The 22401-nt window shown below is 38.4% G+C and overlaps 1 protein-coding gene across 1 annotated transcript in view; it reads right to left on the reverse strand.

Moving 5' to 3' along the window:
• LRP6 (low density lipoprotein receptor-related protein 6) overlaps nucleotides 1-22401 on the reverse strand; it is a 189547-nt gene that overhangs the window by 154782 nt on the left and 12364 nt on the right. The window contains exon 2 of the mRNA XM_012655785.1: nucleotides 13965-14358. Within this exon, the coding sequence (XP_012511239.1) occupies nucleotides 13965-14358 (394 nt within the window). The remainder of the gene's footprint in view (nucleotides 1-13964; nucleotides 14359-22401) is intronic.

The raw sequence follows: 22401 nt of genomic DNA on the forward strand, positions 1-22401 counted from the left end.
TGAAGTTGCTTACATAATCCTACCCATAATTAAAAGAAGTCATCAATATACATATTAGTAAGTATGAACAAATCATGTACATGTACAAGAACAGCAATATTTAAAAACATAAAAGTTAGAATTTCTATTTCTGGTAATTTGGTAACAAGATAACCAGAAAACCCTCTTTTTACAAAACACCTAGAACTACTGGATAATCTTTTCATTTGATTTGTACATATACACAAAATAAAATTTATGAACATTCCTTTAAATGTAGAACTGAGGTAGAGGTATCAATAAGGTAGGGGAAATCTCCAGAAACCAAAATTGAACAGGAAAGCAAAAGCAGTACATGTTTGATGTGATGCCACAACAACCCTGTAACATTTCCTGATCTCAGAAACTGAAGGACTTCTGTTCCAATGGCAAAACAGGGAAGAAGATAAAGACCCTGGCACACAAGAAGCACTGTTAGAAGTAAGATTCCTGCACAAAGCACAGACTCTCACAGAACAATGGAGTAGAAAAATTTGGCCGCTGGCAGAGAAAGGCAAGGAAACTTTTTTATCTTGGCCTAGGCTCTGAAAAGGTGGGAAAAATCACCAGAAACTTCATAACAAAAGATTGCCCTCACATAGGTTTACAGCTTGAATTTCTTCTATCTACATAGCACAGGAACTTCCAACTCCAAAAATTAAATATAAAAAGTGATCTCTGCTTGAACAGGGTAATGGTAACATGTGTATACTCACTTGTCAAAACTCAAACTAAGCCAGGATCATACCTATGGTCCCAGCTACTCAGGAAGCTGAGGCAGCAGGATCATGTGAGCCCAGGAACTCAAGTCCAACCCAGGAAACATAATGAGAATCTGTCTCTCAAGAAATAAAAAAAACAAACCCCAAACTACACACTTAAGATCTGTGCATTTTATTGTACATAAATTATATTATACTTCAATTTAAAATAGTTTATAAAATAAAGTAGTCATTGGAAACACCTCTATGATACTTGGCAAAAGCAAACCAAAACCTCCCTGGTGGGATATCCTCCCAATGAAGATCCTCAGAATTCTCACAGACAACCCCTCTGAAGATTAGCTCACAATCTAAAACTATAAAACACTCAAAGAGTCATTTTATCATCAGCAAGAATGAGCAGGTGTGACAACAAAAAAAGTGGACTTCTAAGAACCTCAGTCAACTGAACAATCTGATAGAGATTATAAATATTTAAAATGATTAAAACACAGAAAAGGTAGAATAAAATAAATGAGATAAGAACATGACATCCCTAAACAGTAACAGACATCCCTGATAAGATAATGCAAGAAACGATCCTCAGCACATGCTAAGATAATCAATAGATAAATGGTTAATGAGGAACTAGATACTGGCAAAGTATAATACAAAAGGATCATCCCACAAATAATTTAAAAGACATTAAGAGGAAAAAGCTCAACTTTATAAAGATATTAACTTTCACCATCTGAACCTACTGAATAAACCTCAGCATTACTACAAGTAGGACAAAATACAGACTTTCTGATGTGATGAATACAAAGTACTCAGTACTATCTATGAAGCATTTATGCCAAAATGTTAAATCTATCTCTAATCAAGTCTTTAAATCTAAATTTCACTTCCCAAGAAACACCAGGAGATAAGAATAAATCATAACACCATTAAGAATTTGTTAGAAAATAAATCTGGGACATTCTATGGGACAACTGACCTAATCTTTTCAATAAGTCAACAGGGTGAGAGAAAAAAAGGTGAAGGGGGAAGACTAACTGTTCCAGAGAAACATAAGAGGCATAAACAAATGCAACTTGTGAACCTTATTCTGGATCCTGACTCGAACCAACTACAGAATGACATTTTAGAGACTATTGTAGATATCTGAATATAGAAAGAGTAATTTATAATATTAAAGAATTGTTCACTTTGGGGTATGTGAAGACAATGGTATTATGATTAAGTCTTTATTTTTTAGAGACGCAAAATGAAGTACTGACATTTACCAATGAGATGTCAACATGTGGATTTGTTTTAAAATACCTCAGCTAACAAAAACAGCCTAAATGCCTATATCTAGAAAAGTGGTTGAATAAACTATGGTACACTCACACAATGGAATACTATGCAGTGGCAAAAAAGAATGAGGAACATCTCTATGGAATGATATCTGAAACATTATTCTTAAGTGAAAAAAGAAAGTGCAAAAAAGTATCTATAGTATGTTATTTGTCATGTAAGAAAAAAGGAATATAAGAATATATACATGTATCAGCTCATGTGTAAAAAAAGGAATTCATAAAACAAAACCTACAGAGAATGAGTGGGAATAAGCTAGGAAAGAAAGGGGGAAATAGGACCAGGGTAGAAGGGATGGGGAGAAAGAACACTTTTCTGAGTATAAATTCTTGTGTTATTTCTAATTCTTAGGAACATGTCAGTTGTTTCACATAACACCAAAGTAAATCAATAATTAAAATCAACCAGGATGCTGGAGGGAGGGGGACAGTACTCAAAATGGAATACAAACAGTAATAAATGTATTACAAATGAACAACATAACCACACTGCAAGGGGTAGCAAAGAAATTTTGTAAATTTAGAAGACAGTATTTTTGACTCTATTCACAATATTTTCATAGTATTGTATTTTAAACAATAATTTGTTTCTCACAATGGTGTCTAGGTTAGCAATTTTGAAATTCCCGTATGTGTTTACTAGGATTGAGCAAATAAGAAAATATATGATGAATAATGAGAGCCAGGTTTCGGTCATAGAATAAAATAACAAATAAGGAAAGGGAGAACTCTATAATGTAATTTTGTGGCGGCAGACTGGATAGAAGATAACATGAATTCATGTTTTTAATATAGATACATACAGAAAAAACAAAGACTAGGTATGTGCGTTATACATACATGTATTTCCTAACTCTGCCTACTGAGAGGTCCCAAACGCAATAAAAGAAAATCCAGTAGGAATGAACACACCTAACTTCCAGATGTTGGTTCCTAAACACCACTCTCTAATAAAAGGAGCCAGAGCTCCTTGGAGAAATGGTTGATTCTAGGGGTAGGGCAAAGGACAAAATGAGTATGGAACATTTTGTGCTGCCAGAAAGAGAGTGATAAAAAAAATGATAAGGGCATGTCAAAAAGGACACAGGAACCAACTTGAAGGAGCTCCCAGTGGTCAAATCTGGGATAACATGAGGAAGAAAATAAGGACAGTAACAGGTCATAACCTACAGAACGAAATAAATGCCAATGAGTCCATATTAATTGTATCAGAAAAACAAACACTTTTCCTTCTCCCACAGAGTCAACGTAACACAGAACACTTCTGACACCAGACGTGTGGGGGTTTTCCCCACCCCAAGCAATTCTGCAACACCAGCTGGGTGTCCCATAATTCAATTTGATTCTAACACTATCTACCTAGAGATAGAGTCAGATCCCACGGGTTAAGGGCTCAGTCCCACAAGAATGTCCCCCACTTCAGGCACCAATTGCAAGCTGCAGGCTGTCACCTGTGCTTCTGACTGGCCAGCTACAAACTGAAGGTTCCCATGACCCCCTCCTCAAATTCAACCATTTGCTAGGGTGGCTCACAGAACTCAGGGACACACTTTACTTACATTTATCGGTTTATTATAAATGATTACAAAGGATATAGATGAATAGTCAAATGGAAAAAATATACAGGGAGGGGTCTAGAAGGGGTCAGAGCACAGGAGCTTCTGTCCTAGAAGAGCTGGTGTTCGCCAACCCAAAAGGTCTTTGGACCACCATAGCTCAGGGATTTTTATAGAAACTTCATCATATAGACATGATTGACAACTAACTCAATTTCCAGCCCCTCTCCCCTTCCCAGGGGATATGGGACAGAGCTCAAAGTTCCAAGCTTCTGATCATGACTTGGTCTTTCTGGTGACCAGCCCCCATGTGGGAACCTAACAAGACTTGCCTTATTAGAACAAAAGATGCTCCTATCACAGAGTAAATTCCAAGTGATTAGGAACTCCATGCCAGGCACTGGAGTAAAAGACCAAATATTAGAACAAAAGATGCACCTACCACCCCTACTGCTCAGGAAACTACAAGGGTTTTTAGGTGCTCTGTGCCAAGAACCAGGGGACAGAAACCAAATATATTTTTACAATATCTCACTAATATAAATAATAGAATAAATAAGTGGGAGAGACAGGACAATTTTTAAGGTAGAATTCTAACTAATAATGCACATAGAAGGAACAACAGAACTAGAAAAATCACCATTTGGCAAACACCACAGTAATAATTACTACAGGCAAAAACTATCAAAGAATGCTAAAATTAGAGGATAAAAGTATGATGAGAAACAGTATAATTGCACAGCCTCAAATATTTATTGCAAGTCAAAAAAAATAGTAACCATGAAGAAAAGACATGGCAGACAACATTATAATCAAGCAATCAAATGTAACCACCAGTATCTATATCATGTACCTTCTGATATGATGCCTTGAGAAGGGCACAACATCACTTGTGTGGTATTCTTGCCAAAAATGTATAACCTTAATCTAATCAGGAGAAATGTCAGCTAAGCCCAAATTGAGGGGCATAGTACAAATGACTGGCCAGTAATCTTTAAAAATGTCCAAGGTTAGGAACAACAAAGACTACTGGAATGTCTCAGATTAGAAAACATTAAGGAGGTAACAACTAAATGCAATATGGTATCCTGGACCAGAAAAAAAGACTAATGGGGGAAATGGAGAAATTGAAATATGGTCTACAGATTAGTTAATAGTATTCTACCAACATTAATTTTCTGGTTAAATAACTATTAATATTCTATGGTTATATAAAGTGTCAATATTAGGGGAACTGGATGAAGGTTAGACAAGAACTGTGCACAATTTTTGTAACTTTTTTGTAAGTCTAAAATTACTTATACAGTATTTTCTCTATTTTTTTGTAGTTGAAATTTTTTCGTAAGTTTTTTCAAATGAGGGGCACAAAAAACTTCCAGAAATGCAAAATATCATCACTGATATTAAATACTCAATTAATGCATTAAACTTCAAAATTAGGCACAGCTGAAGAAAGAATTGTTATCTAGAATGCAGGTATAAAACTTAACCAGAAAGTAGCTCAGAGAAATAAGACATTATAAATGAGAGCAAAATTAAGAGGAAAGGAGCCGGGAATTAGGTCCATCACACATTAAACACGAGTTGCAAAGGAGACTGCAGAGAATGAAGAAAAATTAAGAGGAAAAAAAGGACATTAATCTTCTAGAATTAAACAACAAAAATGCTTAGATTCCAGAATTAAGAATTTTAGCCAGAATATTATTACAATAAATAAAAATATACCCACATCTAGACACAAGATAGGCAAAGCTGAAAAGTAACAAAAATCAAGAGAAACCCTTAAAAACAAGGTGGGTGAAAAAAGATAAATTACTTACAAAGCACCAGTAACTAGAAAATAGCCTCCTTGTAGCAACAGCTGCAATCATACATCCCCGAAGGACTGAGTAAAAACAACTATCACCTAGGATTCAATACTCAACTAATTATCATTTCAAGAATGAGGGCAAAATAAGTACATTATCAGATAAGTACCAACAATTTACCATTAATAGACTCCATTGAAAGATATATTAAAGGACATACTTCAAGCAGAAGGAAGCTGAACCAAAATGAATTAAGTGAGATGCAAAAAGCAATGGTAGGCCAGGAGCCGTGGCTCATGCCTGTAATCCTAGCACTCTGGGAGGCCAAGGTGGGAGGATCACTTGAGCTCAGGAGTTCAAGACCAGCCTGAGCAAGAGTGAGACCCCCATCCCTAAAAAAATTTTAAATTTTAGCCAAGTGTGGTGGCACATGCCTGTGGTCCCAACTACTCAGGAGATTGAGGGAGATCGATCACTTGAGCCCAGGAGTTTGACGTTGCAGTGAGCTATGATGACGCCATTGCACTCTACCCAGGGCAACAAAGCGAGACCTAGTCTCAGAAAAAAAAAGGGGGGGTTCATAAAATGCTCCTTTAAACAAAGCTACCATGTTGCAGTTTTAAAGTAATTCAATTTGCAAAAAAATAAAAATTAAAAAATGGCTTCGGCAAGATACTGTTCACAAAGAAAAAAGCACCAAGCATGGGATCTGTAAATCTCTAAGAAGAATCTGGCTTCTTCTCATTTTATCTTGATCAAAGGGCTTTGGTTTCTTCACCCAAAAATAGAACTTAGCTAGAAGATCCTTAAGATTTCCTTCCACTTCTAGATGCAATAGGTAGAAAACAGATCTTTCAAAGAGGCAAGCTGTTGTGAGTTCAGAGCAAGATCCTTCAGACACAGAAGCAGTGGTTTAAAGCAAAGTCCAGTCTAAAGCTTTATCTATGCAAAACCAATTGGAAATGGATATGATCTCAGAGAAAGAATAAAGAAAATGATGTACTTTTAAACTGTTCCATACTTCCAAGAGCTAAGAGAGGAAAGAAAGCGGTGATCCAAGTGGTAAGACAACCAAGACAGTATAGGAATCAGTAAATCTAGTGAAAATTTGTGAAAGGAATATGGCGTAAGTATCAAATGCTGCAAAAGGAATAAAGACAATCATGTTTTATTCGTAGTTCACATAATAGCTATCTGACAAACCCTTCCTTCCAAAATCTTCAAAGTTCAATGACATAAATACTGGACAACATCAAAACTAATTTACTGTAATTTCTGAAGATCCATCTACACTGGAATACATCAAAGGTAGACAAAATCCCCAAAATGCAAACAGTCAATACTCACAAAAGTATCCTATTCTTTACCACCACAGTTTCACTTTCATTCTACGAAGGACAAATTAAAAGGTCAATGTTACAAGCAAAGAGAGCTTTCATTAAAAAAAAAAGCAAAGCCATTAAAACACTAGGCTATGTAAAGTCATTCAGTTGTGCTGCAAATATTTCCTCTCAATATTCCTTTAACAAAAGTAGGCTTGGAGATATGGGGCATAAAAAAGTACACAATATAATTAAAACTCATTAATTTGAGACAAAGTGATTGATTCTTGATATAAAGCATTAAAAACTGGATAAGGGTTAAAATATTTTTAAGAAAAGAGAACAGGACGTTGGTACTTTGAGACAAGAGTCTGCCAACCTCCTCATTTGCCAGCAAATTAGTAAACTCCTCTTTCCTTCTCCTCAAACCACTTGTCCTTGTTCTTCTGATGCAGCCTTGGGAACAAGTGCTGAAATTTCAGTAACAGAATTTAGCATCCATGTGTACACCATCAACACCCCGGTGGAATGGCACCCTGTGACTGCTGAAGGAAGCAGGGAGCAGCCCAGGGACAAGCCGTGGGTCTTCACTGGAAAGAGCAGCTTCTTTTTGAGGTGAGAAAATATAGGATAGTCCCAGAGCTGCCAGAGCATGTGTTATCTCTGGTTAACTCCCATCCTCTTTCTCTCTGAATTAGACCAGCTCCCCACAACCTGAACTGAGTTGAGGAGAAGGAAACAGATTTGGGGAAGCATCATGACACAGCCACAGTCATTTGTAAGTAAAGATCCCTGGGACGCCAAGACTATGTTTCCAAGCATATTTGGGTGGGAGCAGGAGGTGGGGTTAGACCCCCCTATTGGATTTGTTTTGGGGTGCCGATTTGGGGTTGGTAGTCAAGAGATTGAGTGGAACTAGGGAACCTGGTTTGGACTGAGTTCACTTGAAGTGGTGGTTGCTACCACTTGTATGGAGTACGAGGAAGAGTAGTGGTTGATGGTCCATGGTTTATTCTGAGCTGTTGGTTCTTTTAAAATTCAGAGCTCAAATGGTCAACCTGCCACTATAGAGTTAAAATGTTGAGTCTCAAGCTCTCTGCTTGAGATAAATTCATTATTTATGGTATACAAAATGATCTGTTTGTATGATTTTTCATAAATGAGATACTCCTGCCCCTGCCAGAACCCTCACAGCCGACCAGGGTGAGGCACTGGGCGGGGCCACAGCCCCAGGGCAGATGTGGCGGGAAGGAGGACCAGTGCACATGACCTGCTGCCAGCCAAGCAGTGAGCAACAAGGGGGAAGGAACACCTGCCGCTGCTGCTATCTTGGCACCACAGGAGGGGCCGGGGAGGGTGCTCCCTGAACTAACTCTTCAACCCCTCACCCAGTAAATTATGACTTGAGGTCTGGAATGGTCTCTCCCAGCAGCAAACTCAATTTGGGCCACAGGGAACCCATAGCTGGGGCAGGCAATTTGCAGCAATATCAGATAGGGGGCTTGAATGTGTAAGAACGACCAGCAGAGTCCTTGGAGACAGTCAAAAGGAATGGGCAAAAAAGCCACCCCAGGCTGACTTTTTGTAAAGAAGAAAGACCAACCTTGAAAGAAACATGGCCCAAGAAAGTTGCAAAAGCCTCCAGGTACCAAGAAGCCCCCAGGAGGGAAAATGGTTTTTTTTAAGTCCAGGACTCAGACTATGAAGGAAGGAGCCAGAGCCCCCTGCCTCCAAATATCCCCACAGGAGCCCTAAGGAAAAGTGACAGTGGGGACTCGACTGGTGCCAACCCGTGTGGACAGGAGCAGTCCGATGGGGGTCCCCTTCCCTCAGCCGCAGCCCAGACCCCAGCACCGGCTACACCTAGCCAGACAGGGAGGGTGGGAGAGGAGCCAGGCAGCAGTGAGGCAGCGTAGGCAAGAGGCTGAGGAACTTGAATGGTACTCAGATACATTTAAACGGCAGGATCCTGGGGCTGTGTTGTCTCATGGGTTTAAAAGGGCTCTCCTGCTCTGTTTGATAGAAGCTTAGCAAGGGACTTATGGAACCTGCAATCGGACAAATTTGTAAACTTGTATTAGCTTATCTGGGGTTCCTAGGAATGGTGCCTGGATCCCAGACGTCGGACTAACGGTAAAGCCCTTGTACAGAGAAAAACAAGGAATGAGCCTTAGAGTCTTAGCAGAGATGCTGAGAGGTATCCCAGGCAAGTGGCATGTCAAATCCAATGAACAATATTGTGAGAGGATGGCCTCTTTGCCTCCAAGCAGTAACGGCTACTTGTGAGTCGTGTCTATTCTCAATTCTGCCACCCTTTTGCCAGCCAAAGAGAATGAGCCTTTATAACACGACTGTTTAGAGGTTCTGGAGGCTATATATTCTAGCAGGATGGATCTGTCAGATCAGCCGATGCCAGAGCAAGACTGGGATCGTTTTCATTGATGGGAGCAGCTTTATGGATGACAAGGGGCTGGATATGCAGTGATCATGGCAGTGGCACTGCCACCTGGGACTTCAGCCCCGGAAACTAAGCTGCAGTTATCGAGAGGAAAAAGGTAAACATTTATACAGACTCTAAATGTGCTTTTATGATTGTGCATGTTCATAGTGCCATTTGAAAGAAAAGGGGTCTCCTGATGGCAGGAAATAAGAATATTAAGTATGTCACTGAAATAATGGCCTCGATACAGGCCGTGGCTGAGCCCAAGGTGGTGGCCGGAATGGCAAAAAGAAGTCAGGACACTGGCAGAGCTGCTAAGCAGGCCGGTGGAGGTGATTTGTTCCTCAGGGCCTTGATATCCCGGCTAGATTTAGACCCCCTTAAAAACTAAAGGCTGGGGCTCTGACATTTGGGATGGCACAACTAAAGATGACAAAATTCTCATAAACTCATCTCCTACCCAAAGCTTTGGGTCGGCCTCTTATGAGGCACCTACATCAATACGCGCATTGGGAACATAATGTCTTGATGGATTTGCTGTGATGCCTTAATGGATTTGGTGGGATCTCATTTGAGAGGACCCTGTTCACAACTACCTGTTTAAGTACATGTATACTTATTTATTCTTAATTTTCTTTTAATTTCCAAGGGCCTTGATTCATATCCCAGAAGCTGGTCAAGGTAAACCTATAATCCAGATTTCCTGACCAGATTAGTGGTTTTTCTAACACACCACTCGTAATTTGTATTAATAGATAATAATCTCAAAAAACCCCACCTCCAAACGTGTATGAATCTATATAATCTGCCTAAAAGTAACTGGCTACATTTTTCCATTCTTCATACAAAATGAATCCTCTTATAACTCAAAGTATTTTTCAGTTTACATCAAGTAGAATTGGAAAAAGGCTTTAAATTGGTTTTAGGGGTGGAGTGGCTCTAAAAAAGGAATGTGATGATATATGCAATAAGGGCAGTAAAAACAAAATTTTAAGACTCTGCTCTGCAAAAACACAATTCTAAGAGTAACATTTACCTAATTACTGACTTGAAGGTGTAACTGTAAAACAAAATTTTTTAAACAGATAGTTAGAATACTTTCTTTAAATGTCTCACTATTTAAACTTAATGTCAAAATTAAAAGAGATCGTTTTAGAAATGAGGAAATTCAGACCCAAGAAAATGAAGTAACTTGCTGGTAAAGAACAAAGCTAGGTATGACATAAAATAAGTTCCAGTGAATATATTTTTATAAAATATGATCTTAATAACTTTTGTTGAAAAAAACTAAAGGCTAAAAATCTTAATTATGTTTTAAATAAACATTTGTAATCAATGCCATACTGGTTTAGAATTCATAAGAGACCATGCTCAAATTTACATTTGCTTAGAAAATGATTTCTCCCCTAGAAAAGAAAACTAGTAAGATTATAAGAGAAAATATTATAAAGTACAGTCAAAAAATATTTATTGATCACCTATTATGTGAGAGGAACTATTTTAGTCATCTGGGATATTATAAGTATAGAAAATACTTTTAAACATGCTTAAAATATGGTAATTGTGTGTATATAATTATAATAGGTAATTATAAATCATTCTTTTTTCCACTGAGGTAGATCCACAAGTATTTTTAAAGCAGAACTTTCAGTATTGTTACTACTATACTTAAAAATGATAAAAATGTATTTTTAAAACATATATCATTCAGACCAGGCAGGGTGGCTCATACCTGTAATCCTAGCACTTTGGGAGTTCAAGGCAGGAGGATTGCTTGAGGCCAGGAGTTGGACACCAGCCTGAGCAAGAGCGAGACCCTGTCTCTACAAAAAATAGAAAAATTAGCCACGTGGTGGTGTGAGCCTGTAGTCCTGGCTTCTCAGGAGGCTGAGGCAGAAGGATCACTCAAGCCCAGGAGTTTGAGGTTGCTGTGAGCTATCATAACACCACTGCACTCCAGCTAGGGCAACAGAGCAAGACCCTGTCTCAAAAAAATATTTATTTATTTATTTGTGTGTGTGTCTGTGTGTGTGTATCAATCAATCAAAGTTGTTCAGTGTGAATCTACTTCAAACTGAATCACGAAGGTGATCTGGAATATGAAAGGATCCTAAACAAACAAACCCTTAGAACTACTTACAGATTTGTACCTGAAACAGGTCCTCAACATCATCAAGATTAGGAATATAGTTAATTAGTATAGTAATTGTGGAATGAGACTGAGGAACTCCAGCATCAGGAGCAGCCGCATAGTCAGAAATTATTTCTACTCACTGTAACATAAGAATACTGCTTTCTGTAACTATGATTGTGCATTTCTGGAACAATCTCATACACATATTTTCCTGTTTCTTAGTGTGAATTGTACACTGCCAGTCACTATTAAAAAAAAAATCTCAGACTAATAGAGGCCAAATTTAGAGAGGGAAATAAAAATCTTCCTTCAGTGTAGGCTACATGGACTGATTACACAAAGAACTCCATACATCCGAAAGCACACAGATGTCTGCGCTGGTTCCCAGGGCTCAAACAATACCAGTCATTCAACAGCTTTCCTTTTACGTAAGTTGATGTGAGAGCTCAGTCAGCTCTTCTGAACCTCATAAACCCAGCATCCTGAAACTCTGATAAAGTCTACATTTTTCCTGAGCACTATTTTCATGTACTTTGTCTGGAAAGCAAATTTTATATTTCTTCCAAAGAAATAAATCTGGAAATCATCTCTTCTGTTTGACAAGTAAGTAACATACTGTACCTATAATTACTTTTCCACTGAAACCACAATCCATGATACAAATCTAAGATCATTAACACTGAAAGACTGTTTAATAGATTTTTCAATGCATGAGTCGAAAATATAATTTTAAATACACTCTATCATGCTAATTATCAAATGCATATATACACTATTTTGCTGGATTCTATGTTTGCAGTTGTGTAATTTTTTATATAGCCATAACACAAAATAATTTCTCAAAACTTAAATTTTCAGAGAACTGTTAAAAGAGGGAAAAAGGAGACTTTTCCTTCTCTTTCTCCCTCCTCCTATAATAACCACAGACATCAAAAATAATAAAAGGTGTTTCACTGAGTATTTGATCAAACCTTTAGGCCTTAGGAAAAAGATAGTTATTCTTCACTAAACCACCTTCAGAAGCTAAATAACACTACCTTCTACCTTCAAAGCACATTGTTATTGATTCTTCAGTAATTATCAGCTGAATCTCTGGTGAATGCACACATAAATTAAAGCCACAGAAACCCAAATGTACATTTTAGGCATATGGTAAACTTACTTCCTAAGACACTCATCAGACCTGCTACCCAGAAGCAAAACTCATTAGATTAAGGAGACAAACGAAGAATGATTAATTTACTCACTAAATTATTAGAGCCCAAATAGTTAAGAGTTGACTACATATTCAGCTGCCTTTAATATGTACTATCACATAGACATAATCCCTTATAGAAACGATCAAGATGATGTTCCAGAATTTGATAATCAAGCTATTTATGTCCCATCCTCCTTAAGAGCTCTTGTGGCCCTTCTAATTCCTTTAACACCCTTCCCCTCTCCAAATATATATTACATAATGCAAATAAACATGCTTTGAAGAAGAAAAAGTTGTCTCTCCCAAGTTGTCTATCCTTAAATAGATAGTAAATCTTTAAGGTAGACCCCTCTCTCCCCAACCAGAGTACAAAATGCAGAGCTGGAACGTACTAACCATTTAACAGATATCTGGTGGGATTTCATCATCACCCTTACAGTGGTAAGATTGAACTTGTCAAGAAGAAAAAGAAAAAGGGGGAAAAAAAAAAAAAGAACTTCATCTTTCACCAACACTTCATCTTCCCTAACAACCACTGAAAGCACCAAATTCTATGTGTTCTATAAAGCAATAACCTCAGAAACATTTCAACACCCCAAGACTTACAAACCATTAGCAAAACACAAACTCCATTTCTCAGAAATATTCTTAAAAGTTCTCAACAACCAAATTCTTTGATCAGTACAGTTCACTGCACATACAACATCATTTCAGGGTCATGTTTAGATAGTTATCTATACTTAGCCATGACAGACTCCAGCATGACAATTAATTGAATAAAGAAATATCAAGGAAGGGTATACAGTAGGATTGAGGCACAGTAACAGAGAAGCAATGTGGAGATACAGTTCTCATTTTGCAATAGGATTTACCCAGAGCTTTAAGTTTCCCTTCTCATTAGAAAATAAACCTGTACTACAATATATGTTAAGCTAACATATATAACCAGAAATGAGTTATTTAACAACTTCACTTTTATTTTTCATTCAACACTGATATATTAAATAACACTTCTGAGTTTAATATACTAGTATCACAAAATGATTGTGTATATAATAAAAGTTATAAGATCTAGAAGTTTTTTGTAATCTCATCTTGAGCTATCAAATACTACTCTTGTTAGGTCTTCATTCCTTCTCTCCCCTCTAATTATCCTCTGATAATTATGACAAATAAATGCAGAAGAAAAATCAAGAACTATGAACATTACTAGTCCACTCCATAAATGCTATTAGAAACACAAAACTACTGAAACACTTTAAGACCACAGCATAACTTTCCACATTAAAGTCTACTTGACAAAGAAGTCCAACAAGTCTAAAACTCCTATTTTTGATCTTTCTTTTCTCTTGGGGTGAGGGGGGTATATGCCAGTGGAGAGAAGCCCGGAGGAGATGCAATGACCTTTGTACATTACACAAAAACTTACCCACTTGAAGGATCTAAGGCAATAGCTCTGGGTTGATCCAACTCTTGCCAAAATAAAACTTTTCGTAAAGATCCATCTAAATTAGAAACTTCAATCCGATTAGTTTCAGAATCTGTCCAGTACAATTTTTCTCCAAGCCAATCGCATGCCAGCCCATCAGGGGACAATAATCCAGAAACAACAACATTCTGTACACTCTCAGTTTTGTTAAATTCTGTTCGTTTAATGGCTTCTTCGCTGACATCACTCCAGTATATCAAGCCATGACCAAACACAAAGTCCACCGCAGCTGCATCCTCCAAGCCTCCAACTACAATCGTAGCATTCTCTCTGCCATTCGTAGCATCAACCAATCGCAAGTCCCGTCTGTTTGCGTAAAGCAACAAAGGGGCCGCTGAAACAAAAAAAGAAAAATATGTAAGTAAAAAAAAAGAAAATGTATTGATTCTTACAAATTGGGTTTCAAATTGGCGTTAGTGAGCAAATACTATCAAAAGAAAGAAGAGAGTAAATGAATCAGTAGGAGACTAAAATTTTTTCACACACAAAATAATATTTTTACAGCATTTTAAAAACAAAAGATAGTGAGTGAGAGGAGGAATTAATTCCACTGGGACAGTCTTTTCCTGTTGAAACAGTCTATCAGACAACAATTAAACAGCTTGGCTATCCCAAGAATTGGCAACGATGGAGAGCTATCTCATGGGAATGTAAAGTGGTGCAGCAACTTTGGAAAACAGTTTGGCAGTTTCGTAACAGCTTAAACAACCTACCATACAATCCAGCCATTCCACTCCTAGGTATTTACTCAAGAAAAATAAAAACATATGTCAATACAAAGACTTGTACATAAATTTTCATAGCAATTTATCTGTAATAACCCAAACTGGAATCAACTCACATATCAACAGACTAATGGATAAACAAACCGTGATACTGCTATACAATAGAAAGTAATGAACTATTTGTACGTGAAAAATGGGTGAATCTCAAAATAATGCAGAGTGAAAGAAGCCAGACCAAAAAATGAGTATATATTGCATGACTCTCATCTGTATAAAATTTTAGAAAAGGCAAACTAATCTATTATGACAGAAAGCAGATCAATGGTTGTCCTGAGGTAGGGAGAGGAGTGGAAAACTTGACAGGGAAGAATTATAAAGAAGCATGAGGAAACTTTTGTGGGTAATGGGCTACGTTGTCTTCATTATGATAATGGTTCCAGAGGTGAATATATGTCAGAACTTGAATTTTACACTTGACATAAGTGCAATTTATTGTATATCAATTACACCTTAATAAAACTGTTAAACAGTCTGGCAGAGATAGTTCTTAATAAAACTATTTTATTCTGTTCCATATTATTAATATTATTAGAATGACCTTTGAATAGATCTAATACCAGAACTAAATATAAAGGCTATCTTAAAGAAATATCATTTAACTTTGAGAAAGGTGAAGCTATTAAATCTGGAGTAGTATAATTCCACATTTCGGCTTTTTTTTAAATATCTATTTTAGGTTTCTGACATTTACTTTCCTAGTATCAAGTAGTAATTAAAAATGTAGAGCACCGCTATCCTACAGAACTTTCTATGGTGATGGAAATGTCCTCTCCACTTCACAACACAGTAATCACCAGTCACATGCGGCTACGGAGCACTTAAAAATGTGGCTAGTGTGCCGAAAGAATTAAACTTTTCATTTTATATAATCTTAATTCTCTTAAATTTAAATAGACAAATGTGGCCAGTAGTCATATTAGCGCAGATCTAGAGGCTGGAAGGAACACAAATGAGGTAGCAAAAATAAGACCACAGTTATGATGCAATAACCTACATGATTTTCTTTCATAATCATTTACTAAAGGTCTAAAATTCTTTCATCCAACACCAAGCCCAAGTATCATTTAAAAGGAACCATTACGAGCCTGAGCAACATAATCCAAGACCTCATCTCCACAAAAAATTTAAAAATGCAAAAAAATTAGCCAGGTGGATGGCAAGCACCTACCCCAGCTACTTGGGAGGCTGAAGCAGGAGAATCGCTTGAGCCCAGGAGTTCAAGGCCACAGTGAGCTATGATCACACCACTGCACTATAGCCTGGGTGACAGAGCTCTTGCTCTTGCTCAGGCTGGTCTCAAACTCCTGATCTCAAGCCACTGCCCCTGGGCTCAGATTCACTTTTCACTCATTTCAGGCCTTCACACATCACACTGATTTATCAGTCCCCACAGACTTCACTGCATTATCTTATAATCAGACTCGCATGTTATAAGCCAAATATAAATATCAGAAAAAAGGTCCCTACTAATAAACGATACAATGCTAAGTTCTGCATGAGAGCTAAGAAATAGCTCCAAAGCACTTAAAATTTTGAAGTCCAAGAGTGATAATAATCTAATATTGATTGGGCACCTTCTTTATAGCACTCTCCTTGGAAAATTGTTTGTATATCAAATTTGTGTAAGACATCAGATGACAGCCAAATGTCTTTCATGACTTTCAAGTCAAATATTAACATTTTTTTACGTGTACTGGACATTTTTGGTCTACAAAATCCAAAGAACCTTTCTGGTCACGAGCCTTCTGAGTCCAAAAAAAGAGTGAAGGGGGCAACTTAATCTTTTTGAAGTTAGCAGTACTGATTATAACTGAGGATTTCTAAAGGATTGTACATAAACCATACTATTAAAAGGAAATCCCACAGTTCATCCCATCCAAGCATCCTTCTGATGCTTGAATACTTTCTACCATATTGTCACCAATATCTGTTCAGCAATATATTAATTAGGATATGGGATAGTTATAATGTGATCTATAACATTGTTTTTACCTACCAAAGAGATACATTGGATCCACACACACTTGCCCTTCGATATCTTTCATTATAGAGAGCTTACGTTCCAACTTCCTAATACTCAGACAACCCAAATAACCACCATCACATCTCTTTAGTGGAACACTCATGCTGCTCAAGAATCCTTGTTTTCCATTATTAAATTCTTAGCAAATTTCTCCAGCAGCCTTTCTAAACTTTTTCTGTTTTCCTGAAGACAAATTCCATGCCGTAAATCCTTCATTCTCAGATCACCTTATATTAATAAAATAATCTCAATGAAGCAGGAAGCAAGGTAAATGTCATACAACCCCAACACCTTAATTTATACTTCTCAAAAATTTCTCTGTATCTCCACCTAACCTCCCTTACCTTGTCCTCAATCTCAAACGACAAATTGCCCTTCCTTCTTTCTAAGGCTAAAGCAATACTTTTGGTTCAGTCTCCCTACCTCCTCTCTACAACTTTGCTCTATCAATTAATTGTTCTGTATTTCTTGTATCTTCAGTGGCTCATGCCAGGTTCCTACTACCAAAAACTCTGTTTTAATAACCCTAACCTTGCTACCACCAAGAGAATAATTATATGTCTGCTAACCGCAAAATCTTTTAACACTGGTTTACACTTCATACCACCATTCATTAGCTATTAACTCCTTTCGTCTAACTTCCTACCCATCGCTCAACTGAAAATGCTTTCTCCAAGTCTTTATAACCAAATCCAACAGCCTCTTCTCAGTCCTTGTTCTTGAACTCTGCAACACTCAACGTTGTCGACTATATCCCTACCTATGTAGAATGTCCTCCTCACAGTGTACTACCTATTATTCCTGTGTGCCTGCCTTTTGGTTTCAAACCTTCCACTTCCCGTATGTAGGTATCCCAAGACTCTCTGTTGTTCCCCAAATGAGAGCATATAAAAAATTACCCAAGTTCACCTGGTCAACAAGCAACTCTATGCAGCTAATTTCCAAAACACCTTTTCCAGTTCCGCCCCTCTCACTTCTTGTTGGCTGTCTCTACCTACCACTAAATTAAATTCATCACCTTCCCCCCACAAAACAATTCCTCATCAGTGATACCACAATTCTAATCTTACAGGCATGCCTTGGAGCCACTTTTGACTCTGTCCTTTTCCCCAATATGCGAATTACTGTCTTGCTGACTCTTCTGCAGCATGTCTTTAAATCTGCCTCTTCGTCTCCATTTTTAGAACCACCATCCTGCTCTAGACCTTCAAGATCTTAGACCTAAACAATCCTAACAGTAAGTGATCTCGAAACTCCCCCTTTCCTTTTCTACTTCTAATACTTTTACTTTATCCAACTGAAAAAGCTTTCTGACTCCCCTGGCCTAAACCAAAAATCTTCGGTACCTCAGTCCTCCACATGACTTCTGTCAAGGACTCTCAATTTATCTTTCACAGTCTCTGCATCACACAAACAGCTTTTCAACATGTAAACTGAGAGTATATCATGCTCCATCACCACCATGTATTCATTTTCCTGCCCACTCCAAACTTCTCTCCCTTCCTCCCAGCAAGCAAATCTAAGTCCTTCAAGGCCAGATTCAAATCTTATCTACTCTGTGAAGCTTTCTAATTGCCTCAACTTTCCTTCTTTGAGCCCTTATAGTCCTTACTGCTTACTTAATACTAGCATTTCTTAAAGCATACTTCCTACCTCAACTAGGATCTCAGCCCTTTGGGAACAGCAGCCACATCTGATAACTAATTTTATCACCAATACCTAGTACTATTCACGGAATACAGTAATATGGTACACATATTTACTAATATTTAAAAGCAATCTTCTAGAACCTGACCTAAAAATATATTTGCCATAAACCCAAAGGGATTTTACAGTACTTGAAGTACTGACCAAGAGCTCACAAATGCCCCTACTTATCCGTTGACTTGGCCTGATCAAAGTTTTATCAAGCTTCTCTCTTCCCCACAAACCTTTTGAACTTAGGCTAGCCCTAAGCTTAAGCCAGCAGATGCAGAGCATCCTCTCATAACAACTCATGCAGACATCCACTGACAGCAGGAAAAAAACATCTGTTAAAGCACCCTGGTCACGTCATCTGCTACCCCCAACCACTTGCCCACTCTCCCACAAAGATCCTGCTGGCACTGCTCACCCCCACCTATAAAAGAAAAGCCTTTTTGTGTTTGATTTTGAAACACCTGCAGATCTTGTGGTCAGAGCATTCTCTCTATTCCAACAGTCTTTTCAAATGAAGTCTCTCCCTACATAAACCCATCTTTATTTTTATTTGACATGTGTATGGTGACATGACTTGGATGGGGACTAGACTTCAGCTAGGAACGTGTGCCATCTCCACCTTGATAATAGCACTTCTGTGAGTCACTCAAGTGTCCCTCCTGTTCAGAGATTCAGGGATCTTTCCCTGAGAACTCTTGAACCAGTGATCCAGACATCTTGTCTGTTGCAACACAGTAAGGGGTTACTTTGATTGTTTCAAGCAAAGAAACTGTTTCTTTGGCTCTCCCTGACCCTTGAGCAGGAACATTCCTTGCTCTTGTGTGACATCTCTTTTGTTTTCCCTCAACTCCTCTAGGGGAGGTTACAAAAGGGAATTTCCTTGGCTCCTCACGAAGGAGTGCTCTTTCCTAGCTCCTTTAAATTCTTATATATGATTTAATTATCTAATCCCATAGGTGCCTTTCACTCTATCAGACGCCCTCCCTTTTCTTCTCCCACTGACTACATGCTTTGCCATTATGGCACTTATTCAGTTGAGTATCTCCAAACCAGCAAAATTTTACTAAAGAAAATTTAGAACCTCAATGATCTCCTTGAGAAACTTGAGATCTCCTTAAGCTGGCTCACCTGAGGCCTCTCCCTTCTCATCATTCCCCATTCTTCCTTCCTCCTTTTTACCACCTTCAACCTTCCCTTCAGCTCCCTTGAATCCTCTGACCCATCCCCCTCCAACACCACCTACACCTCCCCAACCCCCCCAGCCATCCCCATTACACCTTTCCCTTCCCACTCCAACCCCTCAACCCCCTACAGTCAGTCGAGCTTTAGGCTCCCCATTCCCCACAGTGGATTCATAAGGGACTCAGGGACTGGGTGTGCTGGAAAGGGGCTGGATCTTTTACCCACTCAGATGAGCTTTGGAGACACCCAGTAAGACAGTGGTCCCCCACCTTTTTGGCACCAGGGACCGTTTCATGGAAGACAATTTTTCCATGGACGGGGTGAGGCAGGGGCTGGAGGGGGGAGTGTTGAGTTCAGGATGATTCAAGCACAGTACATTTACTTGTAGTCAAACCTCTCTACTAAGATAATCTGTATTTGCAGCCAATCCCCAGTGCTAGCATCACCACCTCAACTCCAACTCAGATCAGGCACTAGATTCTCATAAGAAGCACGAAACCTAAATCCCTGGCATGCAGTTTACAGAAGGGTTCACACTCCTATGAGAATCTACTGCCACTGCGGATCTGACAGGAGGCGGAGCTTATGCTGTGATGCAGTGATGGGGAGTGGCTGTAAATACAGATGAAGCTTCACCTGCTCGCCACTCACCTCCTGCTGTGCAGCCTGGTTCCTAACAGGCCATGGACTGGTACCAGTCAGTGGCCCAGGGTTTGGGGACCAAAGCAGTAAGCTACTTGGTCTCTCTTCAGTCCCTCACTCAAAATTCAATCCACAGTCTCCATATGATTACACATTGGGGCAGAAGAAATCTTAAAGGTCTCTTCCACAAATATTGGTGGGAACACTTCAGACCTCATATTAACTGAGCAGATAACCTCAACTTACCTCATTCACACAGAACACAATCTGATAAAATGTAAAAGTGGGGAAGGACAAGAGCCAGTTCTTTTACGTAAACTACCAATGAAGTCAAACTTTTAAAATGAAGTATAAGCTCTCTATTTGTGTCTGTCTGTATATGTATATATGTATGTTATATACGTATGTATATCTTCCTACCTTCAGATGGTGTTCCTAATCAGATTATAAAATACCTTTAAAAGAGCTCTATTCTGATTAGCTTGAAGATACATAAATTAAATATTCCTAAGATTTCCAGAAATTAAGGAAATTAAACTTCTTATACTTTCAGAAGTGTTTTTTTTGGCTTGTTTTTTGTGGTTTTTTTTGAGACAGAGTCTCACTGTGTTGCCTGGGCTAGAGTGAGTGCCATGGTGTCATCCTAGCTCACAGCAACCTCAAACTCCTGGGCTCAAGTGATCCTCCTGCCTCAGCCTCCCGAGTAACTGGGACTATAGGCATGCACCACCATGCCCGGCTAATTTTTTCTATATATTTTTAGTTGGCCGATTAATTTCTTTCTAATTTTAGTAGAGGCGGGATCTCACTCTTGCTCAGGCTGGTCTTGAACCTCCTGAGCTCAAACAACCCGCCCGCCTCGGCCTCCCAGAGAGCTAGGATTACAGGCGTGAGCCACCGCGCCTGGCCTCAAAAAGCTTTTTAAAGTCCAATCTGAGATTCCTTAAAAAACTTTCAGCAAAGCAAACTTAAAGACCTATATGGTAAATTACTATTCTTGCTACACCTATGTAAAATAATCAGGCCAAATCTAATGAGATCAAGTTCACAAAGACTCTTGTTCTACCCCTAATGGTCACAGATTTTGTTTTAAACAACAGGGAGACCAACAAGTCCTCATCACAATTGCCTATTACTTACCCACTGACTTAGCTTGAACAAACTTTAGTCAGGCTTCTCTCCTCCCACAAGCCCAGAAACCCTGGCCTAGCCCTACTTGCCTTAAGCAAGTAGATGAACAACTGAATAACTCATTCTGACCACTGGCTGACTGCAGAAAAAAATTTTTCCCAGTTAAACCATCCTGATCATGCAATCTGCTCACCCTTACCCACTTGGCCCATACTCCCACAAAGTTCCTGCTAGCTTTGCTTACCCCTCCCTATAAAAGAAAAGCCATTTTCTGTTTTATTTTGAGATGCTTACAGATCCTGTAGTAAGCATCTTCTCCTGTTCAAATAAACTCTCCTTACCTAAGTCTGGATTTGTTTTCATTCACGGTACAGTACTATACAAACCACCTACTTGCAAACTCCGAAATTACATTAGCATTTTTCCGCTCTATCAAAAGTGATTAGTATCATTTTCAAAACCATAATAAGGTCTAGGTAAAATTAAGTACATACATAAAGTACTACATTACTGTCCAGAGTACCAGCAATCTGGCCTTAGGTTAGTCATTCATCCTTCTAATTTATAAAATTGAAAAGTTGTACCAGGTAATTTCTAATGCCCTTCCATCTTATTACTCTAGATATAAATTTGGTAAAAAGGTTACAGGGATATTCATAACAGGGCTATTCAGAAACATGCTGGTGAACTACTACTGAGTGCTTCTACAGCAGAAAAACAGGAACTTAAGATATTTTTTAATGTCTATTTCAGTAACTTCAAAAGCTGAGATTTCAGAAATAATTTCTCAAGGTAAAGACTCCAATAATCAAATCCACACTCATTCAAAAGTACTTCATATATCCATGCAATACAATTCACCCATAAAAAAGAATGGAATATTGATGATACATGCCACAACATGGATGAACCTTGA

This window comes from Propithecus coquereli, unplaced genomic scaffold (assembly GCF_000956105.1).
Source record: "Propithecus coquereli isolate 6110/MARCELLA unplaced genomic scaffold, Pcoq_1.0 Scaffold487, whole genome shotgun sequence".
Taxonomy (NCBI): domain Eukaryota; kingdom Metazoa; phylum Chordata; class Mammalia; order Primates; family Indriidae; genus Propithecus; species Propithecus coquereli.